The sequence below is a fragment of the Zonotrichia leucophrys genome, chromosome 8 (genome assembly GCF_028769735.1).
Source record: "Zonotrichia leucophrys gambelii isolate GWCS_2022_RI chromosome 8, RI_Zleu_2.0, whole genome shotgun sequence".
Lineage (NCBI taxonomy): Eukaryota > Metazoa > Chordata > Aves > Passeriformes > Passerellidae > Zonotrichia > Zonotrichia leucophrys.
In genome coordinates, this window is record NC_088178.1 from 28,214,901 (window position 1) to 28,234,947 (window position 20,047).

Consider the following 20,047-nt stretch of genomic DNA (forward strand, 5'->3'; position numbering starts at 1 on the left):
AAAAGAGAGCTGTTGATCAAGCATAAAATACTCTTTAAGCTGACAGAATGGCAGAGTTAACACATTCTAAGCTGCTTTTAGGTTTTTCCTTTTTTCCTCACATTTTCCTGTGCTTTGTGTACAGTGGGGGTTTTTATTTTTTGAAAAGTCTCTGATCTATGTAGTATGCCGTCCTCTAACAAAAACCAAAATGGGATTGTTTCTCTCTCTTTCTCCCTTTCTTTTTCCTCTCTCTCCTTCCCTTCACTATCTTTTTTTTTTCTTTTTTTTTAAACAGCAAGGGTTGCAGTTTAGCATGGCTGCAGTCAGATTTCAGCCGACCACGCAAAGTTTAGAAGTTATTTTGCAGATTTCAAAGTCAATTTACTAACAAATAAATGAACTTTGTTGCTCATTTTTTTTAGAAAACTGGAGAAAAACTGTAACTGGCAAAATGTTCCCCAAGTAAAGGCAAGACCCTCTGCCTAAAAGCAATTTTGTAAACCAAAAGACGGGGCAGGAAAATGACCTCATTGTGAGAGAACTTTTCTTTTAGAGGCAGAGAAAAGGGAAAGTTTTCTTCCTGTAGATCTAATTTAGATCTTAAGTTCCCATACATTATTTATACATCATATTCAGAGTGCCAGCCTACTCTGCTGACTGGGTTACATTTCAAACATTTGCCATTGATAAGTCTTTGCTGTATTATATTCAGGCTAAATGCGAATATGTCATAGCGCAGTCAATCTTTAATCCGCTGAGCTCCAGGTCGGGGCAGCAGGGGGTCCAGCACTCAGAGCATTGGTTTATACTTAAGAAACATCTGGGGCCAGCTGGGACACTTTACTGGAACATTCAGATGTCTGGAACAACAGCAGGAGTTACTGTATGAGTGTGTTTTCATAGGTTTGGGAGGGTTTGGGGTGACTTATTTAAAAACACTAGCTGTTCCCAACTTGAGGTTTGAACCCAAGCAGAAATCTTGCCCGAAGTGAGTTTGTTGGTCCCAGGAGAGAAGTGGTTTTGGACTACTATACATTTTTAATAGTCAGCAGGCAAAAGTGCATATTACAAAATTATTGCACGTAATTTAATGCAGTTTGCCACAACTGGCATTCCTGCAAAAACTATTGGATGCAGAGCTACTGTAGGCATTGCCTGGAGAGCAGTGTCCCTCCTGGGACAGGTTTTATCTGCCTCCAGACAATATAAATGTGCTCGGAGTGGGGCGTGTGACTCTCCCCGGTGCGGATGTTGGACAACCAGAAGATTCTCTCACTGTTTTATGTCCCTTTGGGGATGACCAACATGCTACTTACGTCCCTGTTGGTATTTCAGTCTGGAAAATATAATTACTAAATAATTAATTCCAGCTCTAAGAAAATAACTTCCATAGGCACAAAGGTGACCTTGTCTTTTATATTCACCTTTCGGTCCTACACAGTAGGATCAGATTTTGGGCCAGGACAAACTCTGGAGGAGGCACTAGAAGAGTGGGATGAATTCAGATGTGGGGCAAACCAGAGGCAGTTGCTGTGTCTGCAGGAGCCCTCCAGCCAGTCGCAGCAGAAGCTGAACTGCCACTGTCTCCCCTCACCCTGGCAACCCTTTTGAAGTGGCATCAAAGGCCCAGTTTTGTCCCCTTGCTTTCACACGACGCACCGTGGGGAAGAGCCTTCCCGGCACCTCTCACAAGGTGATGCCAAAAGGCCCGGTTCACTGCCTAACTGCTTGCATTCTCCTTTTATCTTTGCAACCAGAAGGACTTGTTACCCCAATTCACCTCCCCGGGGTTAATGTTCGTGAGAGCCTCAAAGTTCTTGAGGTGACTGAAATGTCATCCCCAAACAAAACAACGCTCCGCAGCGAGACCTCGCAGGTGCCAGCAGCCGTGGCTTGCGTTCAGTTGGGCTGCCCAAACAGCCGCTTTGCCGGCGAGCTCTAAAGCTATGGGATTTTGTTTTATTTTATTTTATTTTATTTTATTTAGGCTCTTATCACAGGTGGGTTTTTCCGCCCGGGCCCGCGCAGCGATCGCTTCCTGCACGTGCCCGGGGCAGCAACGGCCGCAGCAGCCGCCTTTGAAGTCCCGATGGCACCGACCTGTCACGCCGCCGGGCACACAAACTGGGCTTCAACCTCCAGAAAACAGCTATCACTGAGCAGGCCTGAGCCCTGAGTGGGTATGGAGAAGCCAAAGCTGCTGTGCGTGGAGTTTGTCAGAGTTTCAAACGTGTGAATGTCCTTAAATAACCTACATCGCCCGGAGAAATAAGCCAACTGTCACACCCAGTTCTGGATTCCACATTAACAACCTCCTTCCGCAGCCTTAAACTTTGCCCTTGAGGACTTTTGTTTAACTTCTTAATTCGAAAAACAGATAGGGAGGGTGCACAGCCCCGGCTTTCTGAGCGAGCTGAAAGGTCCCATTGTTGGGGCAGGAGATGTGCAGGTAGAAGCAAATGGAACAAGTTTGGGTTGGATTGTCGTTCTGCTTGGAAACACGTGAGAGGTGCTCGCAGCAAGGCTGGGGTTGAGGGACGGCGTGCAGGAAGGCTGGTTTGAGGAGGTTTCCATAAACAATGGGCCTGTTCTCCTGGGCTCCTGACTCAGGCAGAAACTGCTACAGGAGTCGATGAGGCACTTTGTTAAATATCCAGAATCACAGAATGTTTCCTTGCTGTTCTTCCTGTAGAAAGGAGCTGATTGTCAGGAGTGGCTGGAGGATTTTTGTGTGTCTCTGCTATCTCCAGGAGTGCATAAGAAACAAAAAGACTTGCACTATCAGAGAACCGTAATTGCCATCTCAGACTTCCTGTTTAGGATTCAGTCAAGTAGATATTGTTTATGGATCATAAAACCTTACTACTGTGAGGATTCTCAAATACGAGTTTCAACTTTCATGGTGCTGTAAATTAGGGGGGGGAGGGAAAAAGTGTGATAATACTCCTCGGAGAACAGTAAAATAGAGCTCTGCAATGGTTAAATGGAATTTTATAAGCACATTCAGTGTGGAACTGTTTTGCATTACATGAGTTGAATACCTTAGAGATGACACACATCTGCAGGCACTTTATTAAATCCTTAGTCAGCACTTTTCAACCTGATGAGATTACTTCTTCATTTGACTGGAGAAAGGGAAGCAAAGATCTCATACCGGACTGCAGAATTCTTTCTGATGTTTCACCTTGAGTGCTGGAGAAGGACAGCGAGATGCTGGGCAGGACAATACAGACTCGTAGTTGCAGCGACAACTGTGTGGCAGCAATTTTACTGAGCAGGACCTTTAGCTCCAGTGGGTGCATTTAGCTCTAAACTCACTGGGAGAACAGTACTGCAAAGTAAAGAGAAGGGAAATAAAACACCGGCTCTTTTATGAAAAAGCACGGAGATAATATCATCCTGACCGTACTGTGATAGGGCCCATGATTTAAATGGAGATTTTAAATTAAGAAAGGCAACACCGCCTGCTCCGAGGGGGTGCAGTCGGATAGGTTACAGAACTGCAGGGATGAAATGGGTGAGGTGCTTAGACATTGGGCAGCACTCTAAAGCAAGGCACAAAATACTTCAGCCATCTAAATGTAGGGATCCAGGCTTCTTTTTTTTCTCCATTCTAAGCTCCCTAATCATGCAAAAAAACCCTTGATAGGTCCCAGCTATCGGGTCTCCAAGTGCCTAATACGCTTCCTAGACGTTTTCATTTGAGGCCGGAGGTCTCCTCTCCCTAGCAGAGAAGTTTCACAGGTGCTCCAGAGGAACAATGGTGCTCTTCAGCCCTAATCCTGGAAGACTTAGACATGTATAGGAGGCTTGAGGGGGGATATGAGATCTTAATATTAAAATGATTAGCAGAAAAAGGAGGATCATTCTGTGTGTGCGCTTCAGCTGTAAGATGCTCTAAATTAAACCGGTGTCCCGAGAGCGGTGCTGGTGGGATCTGCTGGGTAAATGCGCGCTCTGTCTCGCTGTTCTGCTGCCTCAGCCCATAAAACATCTCATCCAAGTGGGGTTGCAGGAGCAGGCGGAGCGGGACGCAGCTGTTGGCGAAGCGCTCCGAGTTTGGGTCCCGTAAAAGCAGCTTTTCACTCGAGGCTATGCAGAGGAAGTTTTGAAACAAGCGTGCGGTTTGGTTTGGGTCTCTCCTGTAAGGGTTAAGTTTTTTCATTGGTATTAAGGCCGAGCAGTGTCTGCAGGAGTCATATTGACACCCTAGTGCATGGTAACTCTACTCCTTTATTGACATGTTGCTAGTCAGGAGCACAATAGCGCTCTGTGTCTGCAAATCATTGCTAAAATCATCTCAAGAAAAAAAAAAAAGTTTGAAAGCCCAATGCGAGACAAAGGCCCCAGAGCTGCACTGCGCCGCTCAAAACTCCCGAGTCAGCAACTTCTATTGATTAAAAACTAACCTTTAAAGTAACTCGCAGAGTGTGTGGTTAGCATTTAAATTTAAACATGTCATGAGTTGATTTGTGTTACTGAATACCAACTCCGAAGGAGTTACATTCACATCAGATTTTTTTTTTTCTAATTCCCTTAAGCAGCTAAAGTATTTCATGAAATGTCAATAGGGCAGGGGGGAAAAAAAAGGTGTTTTGGAGGGAGGGGACTCGCGCCCAGCCTCGCCGTTTCTTTTCCCATGCAAATAGTCACCCCAAAAAGAAAAGTGTGGGGAGCGACACACAATAATTAGACCTTTGTCTAACTTTCCCAAGTGCCAGAGAAAGACAGATTAATTAAATATACAACAGTGTTGGTTTTTGGAGTGGGGGTCTCTCTTGCTGTGGAGGTCATAAATTAGGCAGAATAAATAGTTCAGTGTGTTGGGAGCGGGGCTCGACGTCAGCGCGGCTGGCGGCGGTGGGAGGGCGCAGCGCCGCGTTTGCGGATGGCGGTCACGTCTGGGGCTGTCTGGTTGCCCTTAGCAACGAGACATGATGTAACACCGGGATGAACTTGAACTTGGGGGACTTGAAAAGGGAACAATAGACCAGAGCAATCAATAAAGCCTATTTCAGTGAAGGATTACAGAGCCGCTCTGGGGTAACCTTGTCTGCGAGGCGCGGGGTGAATAGCGAGATGCGTGAAGGAGCGCGGGGCGGCGGGGGACGGACCGACGGAGCGGCCGGGGCGGCCGGACACACGGACCGAGGGGCGGGGGGGCGGCGGAGCCCGGGCGGGCCGCGGGACCCCAGCGCCGCCAGCCCCGGCCCCGCGCGGCCCCACCTCCGCAACCTCTGCGCTTCTTTTTTTTTTTTTTTTTTTTTTTTTTTTTTTTTTTATTTCCTGCTTTTTTTAAAAAAAATAAAGGGGGGGGAGAAAAAAATCAGCTTTTGAAACGAGGGAGGAGTGGCGAGGGCAGCGGCTCCCGCCACCGGCGGGCCATGTGCCGGGCCAGCGGCCATGGAGCAGCCGGACAGCGGAGATGGGAACCATCGCCTGGAACTGTTCAACCCCTCCACTCCACGGCCTCGCAGCCTTTAACCCTTCCACCCCGTCACCTCGCAGTTTTAACCCCTCTACTCCATCGCATCCAAAGTTTTAACCCCTCTACTGCATCACCTTTCAGTTTTAACTTTTCTATTCCATCACCTCACAGTGTTCAACCCTTCTACTCCATCACTTCAGTGTCCAACCCGTCTGCCTCATCTCCTCTCAATCTTTACCCCGTCTACTCCATCACCTCAGTCTTAACTCCCCCTAACTCCCATCATCTCTCAGTCTGTAACTCCTTAACTCTATCACCTCAGTCTGTAACCCCTCTTCTCCTTTACCTTGCAGTTTTAACCCCTCTACTCTCTCCCTTCTTGGACTTTACCCCCACTCCTCCCCACTGGACAGTGCCACAGTTCCCAGTCTGGCCAGAAACTGTCACACTCAAACAAAAAGCATGAGGAATAACCCTGAAAAGTTTGGAAAAGTTGGGAGCTGGCAATGGTCGGCAGTGCTGGCGGTGGTTGGAGATGTCTCCAGCGCAGCACAGCCCACACTCCACATGCCTGCACCCACCTAAAAATCAGTAGGGCCCCGCAGTCAGGGAGGAGAACGGGACTTGGCTCCGCTTCACGAACCCTGCCAGAACTTTCCTCTGTTTATAAACTTTACATATGAGAACTATTTCGTTTAATTGCAGCCTGAGTAAGTCTAAATATAAAATCTGTAGGCAATAGATGGGGCCGATATGGGACCGGTGTGTTTGTATTCAGAAGGGCGAGCGGAGGAAGAGTTAGTTAATGAGGTGTATTGGAAGCAGGACAACTTCTCCAATCCTGCTATTTATTTTACCAGTTCCTACCTCCATGGCAAGACCACATAATCTCCAGGTCCCACATGAAACTTGCCTCAGAGTCTTCTGTAAATGTTCATAAGTCCTCCCTGAGCTGATTGTGCTATCAATCACGTCAGAGGCCGAAAAGGAGCGGAGGAAAAACTTGGTAAAACTTGTCATCGGTCCGTGTGCGCGCAAGGACGCACCTCATATATTACAGGAGCCCCGGCAAAAAAACGGGGGGTATCAGCAACGGCTCTTTAATACCTGAGTCTTTCTTGTTGTATTACTTTACTCCAGGCTAAATAGTTGCTGCTTGTTGGTGTATTCCCACAGCAATATGTCACTGCCAAGGAGCATCCCCCCGCGCGCACGGTCCCAGGGCCTAACACTGCTCTCATTCATGGCGGGTTCAGGTTGGGCTGACCCTGCCGGGGCCGGCATGGGCTCTCCCCGTGGGGTGGCACTGCCCCGGCTCCAGCAGAGCCCACTCCAGCTTCCCAACTGTGTTTATTTTCCTATGGAGGAGCGAAATTGCTCTCTGTGCTCCGGGCATCTGCGCCGTTGGGTTAAGGACGGTATTGTTGCGGGGCTGAATTCCCTGGGAATTCCCTCCCTATGGGAAAAAGAAGAAAAAGGGGAAAAAAAATATTTTCCCAAAGAAAAGCTATTAGTTGAGGCCCATGTTTTGTTTTGAAACACAAGTATGGGGAGAGGTACGGGACATTTTCACTGATCCACTTTCCCCAGATTTGCTTTATCCTGGCTTTTCTGTAGCGATCCACATTTCTCCTAAGAAAACAGCCCTGTTGTTGAATTTCTGTGCATCTGTTCCAGCGAGACAGTTGAAGCAGGGCAGTATAAAGCAACAGATGCTTATGCTGGCACATGCCTAAATACCCAAGAAAACCCCGACTGCAGGGTGATAAATGGCACAGAGAGGCGAATGTGTATCGCCTTTTCAGGGGATTAGACAAAAGTGAACTGGAGGGATCTTCAAGCCATCATCTATTAAAAAGATTGATAACTTGTAACGTGACATGACCCCCGCGTTCATCTGTAGCTATGTCCAGCGACTGTCGGCGAGGAAAAAAAAATATATTGATTTGTACAGTATTTTTAATTAAGCTTTGTAATTAGGTCAATTCGTCACGGTCTCAATTAGCCCCCCTCTTGGCGGAGGAGGCTGGCGGCCGTGCCCGGAGCCCTTGGGGAAGCGGCGAGAGCGAGCGGCCGGGGCTGATGCCTCTCCTTTCTCTTTTTGCAGTCCTGGTACCTGGGATAAAAGTCTCCGCTTCCCACCACGCACCGGACAGACCACCAGACCCCTTCCCACCTCTGTAACACGGAAGCAGCAGCAACGCAGCGCAGCGACTTCACATCGGCGGAAGGGGAGGCGAGCAGACACCGACAGCAAACTCGTACATGGAAATGGCAAACGTTATGGTTGAATGGCAAAGGCCGTAACTTTCTCTCGAGATTTGATTTTAATTTTTCTTTTTTTTTTAAATTTTTTTTTTGTTTTTTTAGACAACTTTAGGACTGTTGTAATTTCTCATATGGTGCTGGAAATGGTTGGGCTTCATAACTTTTGAAGTGTTTCATTGGTAGTGTAAGCGTTAGGTGACACTGAGTAGAACTAGCCTCTGCTGCTGCTTACCAACTCGCTGTTGTAACACACTTTCCATATGGAGCCTAACTGTTTTACAGTATCCTCATCGGATTTTCCCATACAGGTGTGAGACTTCTTGAGAAATCATGAAACACACTTAAACTATAACTTTTGTAGTAGCTGAATTCTGCAATATATAACTTACCGGACAGACATAGAGCATGTTTTTTTTTTTTTTTCTGTAACATATCGGGGAAAAAAAAAAATGCAGGTTTCTTTTTTTTGTTGTTGTTGTTGTTGGGGTTTTTTTTTCTTTTTTTTTTTTTTTTACAGTCGGCACTTAGAGACGTAACATGAACCATAAGAGCATTGTCAACAATTTTTTTCCACTCGATTGCAGAGCGATTTAAAACATCAAACTACTACTATTCACTTAAAAAAAAAAAAGAAAAAAAAGAAAAAAGTTTGAAATGCTGCACTTACATTTAAAAAAAAACATTTTTCAACAATTTTCAACAATTACACAAAAATTCACGCAGAAATGGGGAAGTTGGTCTGTTTTGACAGAAACTGACAGGAATCAATCAAAACAATCGAATTTTGAATTGAGTAAAGTGCAATTTCATTGGATAGCTAAATATCTTTGTAAGATAGAGATTGTTGAAAATTCTATTTTTGTTTTCCAAGTCCTTCCACCCCAGGACTCTAAATTATTGGGGTAAAAAACAGCCTTGCAAGAAAAAGGGGAGCTATTTTTGCTTTTTATGTTTTTTATTGTTGAACTTGTATCCCTTTAAAACTGAAGGAAAATTAAAAAAAAAAAAAACAAATCTAATGGTGCTTTTACCACAATATGTTAACTACATTAAATGCTAATTAATCATTTTCTGTTATCAAAGCACATAACTAAAATGAAATCATAATATCTGTTAATTTTATAAGCTAAAAGTCACTATAATGGATTATGCCAATTCTGACAAATTTTACGTGTTTCCGGCAATATAGGGTTTATCAGTTCTCAAACACCTTGGGAATAAGAGAGAACGGTCCAGAAAGTAAAACACCTTCGTGTCCCTGAACTGGTACATTTTCTGGACTGTGGAGAAATCATTACAGAAACGAACGATGCTGATCTTCTTACAACTTATGCCAGTTCAAAAGCAAGGGCACTTGCTGAAGATGAAAAAAAGAAAAAAAACAGACAAATAAGTAGAAAATGAAAAAAAAAAAAAAAAAAAAGAAGTTTGGACCCCAAACGTCCTGTATCTTATGTACAAAAAAAAGGAAAAAAAAAGAAAAAAAAAAGAGTGCAAGTGATTTTTTCTATCAGACAGCGGAGCACCCCTTTGCTTCACATGCAACTTTAAGAAGGTTTCCTATACTATACATATATATACGTTCTGGTTGGCGAGTCCAGCTAATCAGAGAAAGTCTCTGCATGTTCTAGTGTTAGTAACTAATTTTTATATAGTTAATGTAGGGTAAAGTAGAGTGCATTAAGACACAATATTGTAATCCCTATTCCAGGCACTTGCCTTTAAACTATGTTTGTTCGACCCTTCAGAAGGGTTTCTACTACTGTCCTATACAATCAAGTAACTGAAATTCTTGGGAAGACACTTTGCTCCTCATCTTTTCCCTGAAACGATGTTTTGTTTTGTTTTCTTAATTTGCACGAAACAAAAAAAAAAAAAAATTCCATATCAATGTGCCTTGCCCTGGATAGCGATTATTTGTGGAATTGTTGCACATGTTCCTATATTGAAAGGGGTTTTTCCCTAGTCAAGCATTTGGAGACACTTTTTGTAAATGTGACTTTTATGTCAGCCATTGTCAGTTCCAACATCTAGAATTAAATAGGATGTTAGTTGTTCCGCAGATAGGAGTAGTGTTTATTGTCCTGTATGGTCAGTGGCAGTGCTATTCTGAGATCTGTAGATGCTAGATTATCAGTATTTTTGGATGTTGCTGCATTTTACCTTTTATTTGGAGTCTTCCTTTTTTTGTTTTGTTTTCTCCCAGATATATGAAAATATGCAATACCTGCTTATATCATGTAGAAAAGCTTAGCAATTATTAATTTTTCTTTTAATTTTTTTTTATTTGACCAAAGTTGGTGCTGCACTTGACGCAGTGTGTTTTAGGTGTTTGTCTTTGTACTTTTGTGATTTTTGAATGCACATGCAGGAAGGGCTCTTCTTAGAGAAGCAGTCAAACTGTGAAGCACTAAGCTGAACCCTGCTTCAAGCAATTTTTGTTTTACAACTGTTCCTTTCACAAGCAAGCCTTAAAAAAAAAAAAACAACTTCCTTTTTCTTCAGATCCCACACCCATTTTTATTAGCAGACTGCAATCAATCCACATTCAATAAAAGTATATAATGCCCATTTTTATATGCACGTTTTTAAACTTCCAAGTTCTGAAAATTGTTTACTGGTTATTCTCTATTTAAGGAAAAAATAAAATGTTTTGGATTTTCATATGTGTCTGATAAGTGGTTGAGTAGTCATTTTGCTCTATTGTATTGTGTGATTGTTAGTATATGGTATCACATCCTCTAGCCAGCATCCTTTGCCTTCCCTATAGCACTTAGCTGGGCATTACTTTATTAAGACATATGTGCACTAAAAAAAAAAAAATAGCAGCTTTCAGTGCTTCACAGTGAAGGGAAAAAAGCCTAGACAAACATTTTGTCAGAACCTTGCTATGAGACAAGGTATTACCAGTAAATTGGTTGTATATACAATAAAATTGCACCCTTTTTTAAACAAAACAAACTAAGCAATAGTTTGGGCAGTTAGTTGTTTTTAGTGAGCATGTTGTAGTCATGGCTGCAAAGAGAGAGAATTAAACTGCCCACTCAGAAGATATGTAATTTGTATGTTGTATAGTTTTATTGATTACACTGATTTATTCTACCCTATTTTATAATGCAGGACTTTTGTAATGTTGTTTAAATGAGGAAAAATTTCTGTCAAATTAGCTTAGTGGAATTTCTGATTGTTCGTTATAAAGGCAGCGTTCATAGAATTGCTTTTTTTTTTTTTTCCTTTGGGAACTGGATTTAAGTTAAAAACTTTCCCGTTTCCTTTTTTTGTATGTATTTAAATACAGTTATTTTTCTTCTCTCAATGGTATAGCATATTCCTATGCTTGAGAAGTATAGGCTACTGAAGAACCATTGTAAATGGACATTACAGGTATGCTGTATTTTTGAAGGTATTTTTGTCATATTAAGTTTGATGACGCTAAAGTTAGGGAACTCTGAGCAGAATTGCGAGAAAAAAAAATGTTTTAAAGGCTTTAAAACATTAGGTAGGAGGTCAAGGGTGTTAACCAACAGGGGTTGTAAAGTATTACACACTAAATTCAGTTTGCGTTCACCTTCCTCTCACGCAGGAAACGCGGCAGTTCCGTTCTGTGCAGGTGTAGAGAACAAACAGTGTTTTAGTCCTCCTTTAGAGGAGCGGGGAGGCGAGCAGGGATGGGCAGGAGGGATGGGGCATCCATCCATCCCTCCATGCACCCATCCATCCATCCATCCATCCATCCCTGGATGGTCCCGGCGTGCGGGCGGCCGCAGAGCCCCGGCCCCGCGCCGGGCGCTCCTTCCGAGTCACCCAAGAACTTTTTTTCCTCCCCGCCTCCTTCTCTCCAGAACTGTCAGACGCACAAATTCTCTGACCTGTGCCCACCCCCGCCCACCCAAATTTAAAGCCCTAGGGATGGCTTAGCGCGAATTGACTTTTTCCCAAGTTAATTCCTTTCTTTTTTTTTTTTTTCCCCTCTTTTTTCGGGTTTTTTAAATTTCTTTTTTTTTGTTTTTTTTTTGAGCGAGGGCACTTGCTTTTCTCATGCCGCACACCCCAGCAATGCCATTATTATTTATTCTTTTTCCTTTATAATAAAAAGAAAAACTTTCGGGCTTCGAGTTTAGGCAGCCATGGTACACTTTGTCTCTGTTGCTTGTTCCCCCTCCCCTTAAGGTCGAAGGGGAAAAGAAACACCAAGTTTTCTCAACTCCACAGTATTCAGTCAGCCCACAGGAATATGCAAAATCCCTCTAACATTTTTTTTTTCTTTCTCTAGTTCTCTTTGTTCCGTATATTTGCAGCTTTGTAGTAACAGTGTTATAAAATATTTACTGTACAAAAATACAAAAAAACCCAGATACATAGCCTAAAACAGGTTTTTTTTCCTTGTGGTGAATTATTTTTTTTTAAGAATGTCAGTTAATATTGTACTTTGCATTGTGTCTCTGGAAATATCTTTTTTTTTCTTTTTTTTTGTTGGTAGAAGGCCTCCATCGAACAAAATTAAAACCATAACCGGCATGACAATGTAAGGAGAGCTTCAATGGCACCTAAACAATAAATAAATAACAAATTCAACCTCATGAGGTCTGTCGGAGGCAGGTCTTGTGAAGTTAACACTGCCTGCTAGGCAGGATTTTCATTAAATCAAGCTTACAATGCCAATTTTGTCTTGAAGTCAATGCATGTATTACTGTTTGACAGTAAACCCAGCTATGCCATCATCAAGTCCAAGGCTGCGCAATAGTCTAATTAGTATCGAGTACATTTTCCTTTTATTTTTTCCAATAAAAAAGCAGTGGGATGAAAATTGCTTTGATATATAGCAGGTAACATTGAAGCTATTCCATAGCACTTAACTGTAGTGAATACTGTGTCACCAATTCTGAAATCAATTTAATGTTTAATGCAAATCCATTACATGGTGCTATTACAGGCTGGCAAAATGATTTACAAAAATGTGACAACTTGGGCTCAATTCACTCTGCTTTCCAACAATGTAAATGCATAGCAGTGTTTATCTGCATGAAAACTATGCACTAATCTATCTGAAAAAAAAAAAAGAAAAGAATATATCAACTTTGGTATCTACTTTCCGTTTACTTCGATCCTTGCCTTTTCGGTCATTGTTATAATGCCAGCTTTAGGACAGAAAGAATTATAAGAAAACCAGCATAATACCTGATATATTAAAATGTAGTGCCTGTGAAATCTGTATTATATTGCTCTTCTGAAGTAAGATTTTTCTACACCGGTAGCCTTCGCTGTCTGTCAGAACCTTCTGATATAGGTGATGTAAAATAACCGTACAATATTAATGCATGCTATTCCATAATGCTTAGTAGCTGTATGAATATTACTCAAAGTTATGTTAGTCTTTTTTTCTGACTTGGTTCTTGTCAGATAGGTTTAAAGATATTTCACTGAGAACGCAAATTCTGTCTTTATTGATTTGGGGTGTTTTCAGTATTTTGGAGGTATACATTTACTTAAATTCAGTATTACTTGTGTTTTGGGTTTTTTTTCTTTTTTTTCTTTTTTTTTCCTTTTCTTTTTTTTTTTTTTTTTTTTTTTTTTTTTTTTTTATTTCCTAGAGGGCAGGACATGGTGTTTGAGACCAGAAATCCGTGCCTGGTAAGATTTTCGTCTCGAAAAAGCTACCCTAAGAATTCAGAGAGCTTGCTCTGAAGAACAGTTCAAATTGAAGGGACAGTCCTTTAAACCCACAAATGAGACCGAGCTCATGTTGCAAGAGATTTCTTAATGGGCAGCGGTGAACCAGGTACCCATGCTTGACCCTTCTTCACACCAGACTTCCTCATATAGAAAGAAAAAAACCCTTTTAAAAAAAAAAAAAAAAAAAAGAAAAAAAGAAAAAAAAAACCTCATGTGGTTGTTTAGTTTCATGCACAGTTGCAATATTTTTCTTCAAAACAAACTCTGTACAAAACTTTGGGCCCGATTCATAAAAGCTCCTTTGCTATTAACACGGGAGGCTGGTGGGCTCCTCTCCTCCAAATTGAGGGTGGGCTTCGCCCTGGCGAGCCCCGCTGGCCCTGCTCTCCCTCCCCTTCCCCTCTCCGCCTCCCCCAGCCCACGGAGACCAGGAGCCGGTGGCAAGGGGCCGTGGAGGAGGCGAGGCAGCCAGGACCATGCTCCGAGCCCCAGAGGTGCAGGTTGGCAGGAGGAAAAGGGGGGAGGACGGCTCCGGCAGGTGCCGGGGGCTCGGGACACCGCGACTCGATCGCAAAAGAGATCTTGTCCGCACCAGAACAAAACGCGCTCGATCGCTACCTCTGAGCTCTAGAGAAACCCTCCGTCGGGGCCAGCGCTCGCCCGCAATGTGAACTTTTGTACTTTGGATGCTTTTTTTTTCTCTTAGGGAAGACTATTTTCCACTTAGTTAATCTTCTATGCTCGAGCATGAACAAAAACAATTGTGTTGGGTGAAATCCCCCCCCCTTTTATCTGCATCCACAAATTAATATGAGGGGAAAAACAAAAAGAAGATGAGTTTCTAGACGGAGCATGGTAGGGCGAGAGCGCCCGGCTCGGCATCCGCCACCGACGCCGCTCGTCCTTGTTGCAACTGCTGCCTTGGGGACAGGGCCACGAAATTCTTGGGAAACACAATCAAGGAGAAATCTCCATTTTGGCCGGCTGTGCGGGTTCTCCCGAACTCTGCCCCAGCCCAGCCCAGTCCCTCAGCGGCGGGTTGAGATTTGAGGCGCTAAAATTTCCACCGGCCGTGTGAAAGATCTGCTGCAAATTCACTTGACACCCGTGTTAATACCATGTCGTGTTCATTTTTTTTTATGAGTCAGGCCCCTCGTGCCTCTAGTATACTTGTATTGACTCTCATAGTTACCATTTTAGTTTTACTGTGTTCTGTGAAAAAAATTGTAATTGGTTGAGAATCACTGTGGGCATCCATTCTTATTCAACTAAGTCTCCGCAGGTTTTTTGAGCTGGTGTGGATTAGTTTAACTCTTGTATTCAACCATTAGTGCTACCACCTTCTCACATTACAATACAATTACTGGAAGCAAGTACTGCATTTCCTATGCAACAAAAAAGGAAAATAAAAAATTGCTAATGCTACCAGGCCGTGTTGTTATTTACTCCCAGCCGGGCACGGGGTGGGGTTGCGGCTGTAGGACCGTGGGCATCGGGCATCAACCTCTCCTGGCCCCAGCCCTGTGGGCTGGGCAGGCTCCCAGGCAGCAGCTTCATCCCAAATCGTGGGGATATTTGGGTAAATCGAGTCACTTTTGTCACATTGGCCACTCTTCCCCGGGTTTTTGGTGTCCCGTCACACAAAACCGTTCCAATATCGGATTAATCCTCAGCAAATCTCTGCAGATTAATCATTCAAATTAAAGAGATGAAGCACACCTAGGAAAGATCCGGGAGATTAATAAATGCCACAAATGCTACAATGCATCTTTAAATGTAGCTAAACTATAAAAATATTGCCACATTTCCGAGGAGCCCCAGTACAGCCACAGCTGTCGGGTTTGACCTTGGAGCTATTGGCAGAGCTGCCTCTCTCTGCAAGGCTCTGGGTGCAGAAATAGGCAAAATTTAGGCTTTTTTACAAATGTTAAAGTTTCCTTGAAAGTTTTTCACTCTGCAACACCTTTTGCTTAAAAGATACGTGCAGAATTTAGCATTTGCAGAAAGGGTTTTTTTGCATTTAAGCCATTCTGGCTGTTTTCTATATAAAAGCAGACACCGAGCTCACACCTGAAGGGTGAGGGCTGGTGCAGCTCTGCCACTGCCCTTGGGGACAGCAAACAGGGACCCCCATGACCCCCAGCCCTTCCCCAGGCAGCACCAGCTGCAACACCAGCTCTTCCATTTTATTTGGGGGGAAATGAGTGTTTTCTAACAAATGTGTGCCTGACACACATAAACCGCTGGTATTTCCTTTCTCACACCTCCACAGAGTTTTGGTTTTGGCTGCAAGGCCAGGGCGGGAGGGTCAGGCTGGGCACAGGTCTAATGTCAGCATCCCATGGGGGGGACCCTGTCTGTGCCCCTCGCTGTGTGCCTCCCATGTGGGCAGTGCTGGCACCAGTGCATGGTGTGGCAGCTGAGGACAGGTTGGAGCCTGTTCAATTTGGCTTTTTTTTTCCTCATAAAGGAGACCAGACAGCGAGGAAAAGCCAAATCTGTCCTCAAAGGAAACACAGTACCCCAGGCAGGGCTTGCCAACAGCGCTGGCCCCTTTCACCCCCACAAGCTCTGGGAGGAGGGAGGAACAGAGGGGTGAGGGTGCTGAGCCTGTGCTTGCTGTCCCAAATGGGCAAAAACCAGCCCAAATGGTGGTGGTGGTGCCCGTGGGCTTGGAAGGGAGCCCAGGTGTGGCCAGCCTGTCCCAGGGGCTGCCAGAGCTGGATGATTCCTCCCAGCACTGGCTGTGAGCACGGGGGAAACCGGGATGGGAGGGAGGGACAGGCACCCACCCGTGTGCATCACTGCATGAACACACGCAGGAAAATTACCACCTGCAATTACAGCACGGAGGGAGGGATCACCCATCAGCTCCAACTGCTCCTCACCACTGCCCGTTCCCCATTCTTGCCCATCCCTCCCTAAAATTCATTCACTGTTATTTATTTATATCCTTCATTACTGAGGGTGTTGGCTGAGGTTTGGTGGAGGAAGCACGAGGGGTGCAAGGGTGACCCTGTCCCACAAGGATGATGGCAGTGCTGGCAGTGGAGTGAGCACCACCTTCTGCTTTCTCCTTCCTTTCCTTGCACATTTTCTTCCCCTCCAGCTTTCTGGCTTTCTCTTTCTTCCTGTGGGAGAAAAGGTCTCCATCAGCATCTAAGGAAATAAATCCCATTTATTATTTATCGCTATCAAAATGTGTCAGCCTGGCTCGGGACGCAGGAGGAATACGCAATAGCCCCTCACAGAAATCAAAAAACTTTGGGTGGAAAAGCCCAGAGTGGCATTCAGGCAGGGAAATGCAGGTGCTTTGCCCTGCTCAGAGGGAGATCTGGCTCCTTAACCTCTTCCTTAAATGCAAATATTCCTGTTGATGCAACTGGAGCAGCACTCACTGAGGCGATGGGTTTGTCCAACATCTGCTGAGGACCAGCCAAGACTGGGAATATTTATTGGTTCAGTGCTTCAGCAACGCTGTATTAATTGCAGCTGATGTTTTGATGGGCAGTTAGCACACAGGTATTGATGAAAATGGCACCGCTTCATCTCAAAATTAACTGCTTGGCCATTCAGCAACAGGAGCTGATAAATTATGGCAATAAATTTGCCACGGAGATTTATGGCACCATAATTCGGGCCCACAGGCACACTCTGGTGGGGACAGGGACCGTGGTCAACACCCTTCATCCTCACCCACACATGGGTAGTCCCCATGGGGATGTTCAAATGCTTCCAGAAATTTGGGTGCAGGAGTTTTGTAACCCCTCAGGTCTTGGTGCTCCTTTAAAATTGGTGATGCTGAGGGGCCAAGGGACCCTCCCTGCCACAGGAGGCATGGCCAAGTCTCCAGCAGCACAGGGGATGCTCTGAGCCACCTCCTCTTCCTCTGGATCAATGGAAACAGAGCTGGGCTTCGCCTTATAAACCATGCAGTCATCCCACTTTCCTAAAAACCTTTGAGAAACAGAGCCAGGCTGCTGGTGCTGCAAAAGGGAAAGGTGTCACAAGATTATTAATAGCAATATTATTAGTAGCATTGATATTATCATCATCATCATCATCCTCTCACCAGTGCTGCACTCAGCATGTGCTTATTTATTTATTTATGTCCCATTCTACCCTCACAAAGCATTGCTGCCATTCAGGGCAGCCCCAAAGCCACCCTTTTTTCCAGGCTTTTTTAGGTTTTTATAGGATTTGCTCCAGGAGGGACACAATGTGTGGGCAGGGGCTGCAGCCCACCCTGTGCCACCGAAATATTCATCTGTGGAGGATGAACGGCAGCTCCCTGCCTTGGGCAGCAAAGAAATTGGAAAATATCCCTATAAATGTGATTCATAGGACACAGCACCTGCCTGCACACTGCATTATCCAAACCCATTAGGGTGAGGGAGACGCAGCCAACTATTTTGGGATATGGGGTTTAATTCCCTCTCCCCATTGTTCCCTATTTCCCCACAGGAATTTCATATCCTGACACCTTTTTTTCCCTTCCAAAATTCTTCATGTTGTTACTGGGTGGAAGAGGCCCAACTTTGAGAGAAACTTCAGCTGGATGTTGCATGTATAAATAAATGTGACAAATTTAATAGAGTAGGATAGGTATTTGAATTATTGATTGTTAAATATTTAAGCTGCAAGTCCCCATCCATCAGCGTGTGTGAGAAGGCTTGGGGCAGATTTATGATGCTGGAGTTTTCCTGGTTAGCTGGCACTTGGCATTTCTATTAATTATAGCCCACATATTCGGGTTTTTTTCAGGATTTGTTAGAAGTATTTATAAAAGATGTCCCTATTATACCATTTAAATATTGTTTGTGCAACTGGAACGTGTTTTCTATTGTGGATTAATACCCTGTTTGATTTAGGGGAAAATTAAATTAGAAGGTGTAAGTCTCGGGAGATAAATGCTTTAGTTGAGAAGGGTTTCCACCACTGGAAAGCACAAAGTTTTTCTTCTAGATATAAATATTTTGCTCCAGGTGTTTGCCTGGGTCTGCAGGTGGGTGGAAAGGCTTTAAAGTGCCCTTGGCGACAGGGAGCGGGAGAGGAGGCGCGCCGTGGGGAGGGGGCGGGATGGAACACATCCTATTTATTAATTTTAAGGGATTTAAGGCCTCCCCCTCGGACCATTTCCCCGGGAAGGATGCGAGCCCTGGGGCAGGAAGGGTCTGTGTGAGGGAGGAAACCGCCCGGGGCCGCCAGGTCAATAACGCGCCTCCAAAAAACCCCTCCCGAGGTCTGGGGCTGGTGATGGATTGTAATTGCTCAAGAAGAGCCATTACAGCCCTTAGGTCAATACTCTGCATTTCCAAAGTGCTTTAATTAATACATGTTTACATCAGGTACAGCAGGGACTTCTCTAGGCCAAGAAAGGTTTCAAACTTTTGTAATTTGGGCAGGGGCGGCATGAGTTTAGTCTCTTAGTGCTTTATTGGCCCTTATAAATACACGTCTTGATGTCATGAGCAGCAAGAAAATCTTCATCTACATCTCCTCTTAGTGGGGCAGTGGCCAGGGGGTCCCACAGGGCAAGAGGGGCCCCTGAGGCTTCACCAATTCCTCATCCTTCCTCTCCTGTTTGCTCCTTTAGAGTCACAAAAAGTTACCAGCATAGAGATAAATTCCTGCTGCTCCAGGGGAATGAAGGATGCTGCTAATGGGGAAGGCATCCAGGCACTCCAGATTATTTTGGAGAGGGTGAGCCACACCATCCAAAGCGTTTTTAAATCATGACTTCTGTTTTCAAGCCACAAGTCACCCGTCCTGCTAGTGGGACCTCAGGGCTCAGCCACCTCCTTCTGTCACCCACCTTCCTCCTGGGTGCTGCTGTGATCTGGAACATGCAATTAAATATATGAAGGATATTAATTAAATTTAAATATAATTAAATATAAGATAATTAAATAAGGAGGACGTGGACCTGCTGGAGTGAATCCAAAGGAGGCCACAGAGATGTTCCAAGGGCTGGAGTTCATCTGCTGTGGAACCAGGCTGGGACTGCTCACCTGGAGAGGAGAAGGCTCCAGGGATACCTGAGAGCCCTTTCCAGGGGATAAATGGGCTCCAGGAGAGCTGGAGAGGGACTGGGGACAAGGCATGGAGGGACAGGACACAGGGAATGGCTTCCCACTTTCAGAGGGCAGGGATGGATGGGATTTTGGGAAGGAATTCTGGGCTGGGAGGGTGTGAGGCCCTGGCACAGGGTGCCCAGAGCAGCTGTGGCTGCCTCTGGATCCCTGGAAGTGTCCAAGGCCAGGTTGGAGCAACCTGGGATAGTGGAAGGTGTCCCTGCCATGGCAAGGGTGGATGAGCTTTAACATCCCTTCCAAACCAAGCCATTCTGGGATTCTGCAGCTGCTCAGAGCTCAGTCTGGTGTTGGGATCACCAGGACATCACCCATGGGACACTGATTTACCTGCTGGAGCAATTCCAGGTCTGTGCCTCGCTGTGGGAACCAAAGGTGTTCCATCTTTCCTGAATGGGCAGGGCTGGGAACGCCTGGCCTGGAGAGACCAGCAGGACCATAAACTCCACAAGCTTATTGATTTTTCTTTTTTTCCATTTTATTTTTTTTTCCCCCCCGTGCAACCACAAATTACAACCGGCGCTGCTAAAAATCACTGGCCTATCCACAAATTTTAATTAAAACCTAAATAAATCATGTTGGGCGCTGCACTTGCACACAGACA

At 44.6% G+C, this 20,047-nt stretch overlaps 1 protein-coding gene across 12 annotated transcripts in view; it reads left to right on the forward strand.

The window, feature by feature from the left end:
* Positions 1-14,776, forward strand: part of NFIA (nuclear factor I A) — a 248,570-nt gene extending 233,794 nt beyond the window's left edge. For all 12 annotated transcript variants that reach the window (XM_064720355.1, XM_064720357.1, XM_064720356.1 and 9 more), the window contains one exon: positions 7,518-14,776. In XM_064720355.1, the coding sequence (XP_064576425.1) occupies positions 7,518-7,535 (18 nt within the window). In that variant the 3' untranslated portion in view covers positions 7,536-14,776. The remainder of the gene's footprint in view (positions 1-7,517) is intronic.
* The last annotated feature ends 5,271 nt before the right edge of the window (positions 14,777-20,047 follow it).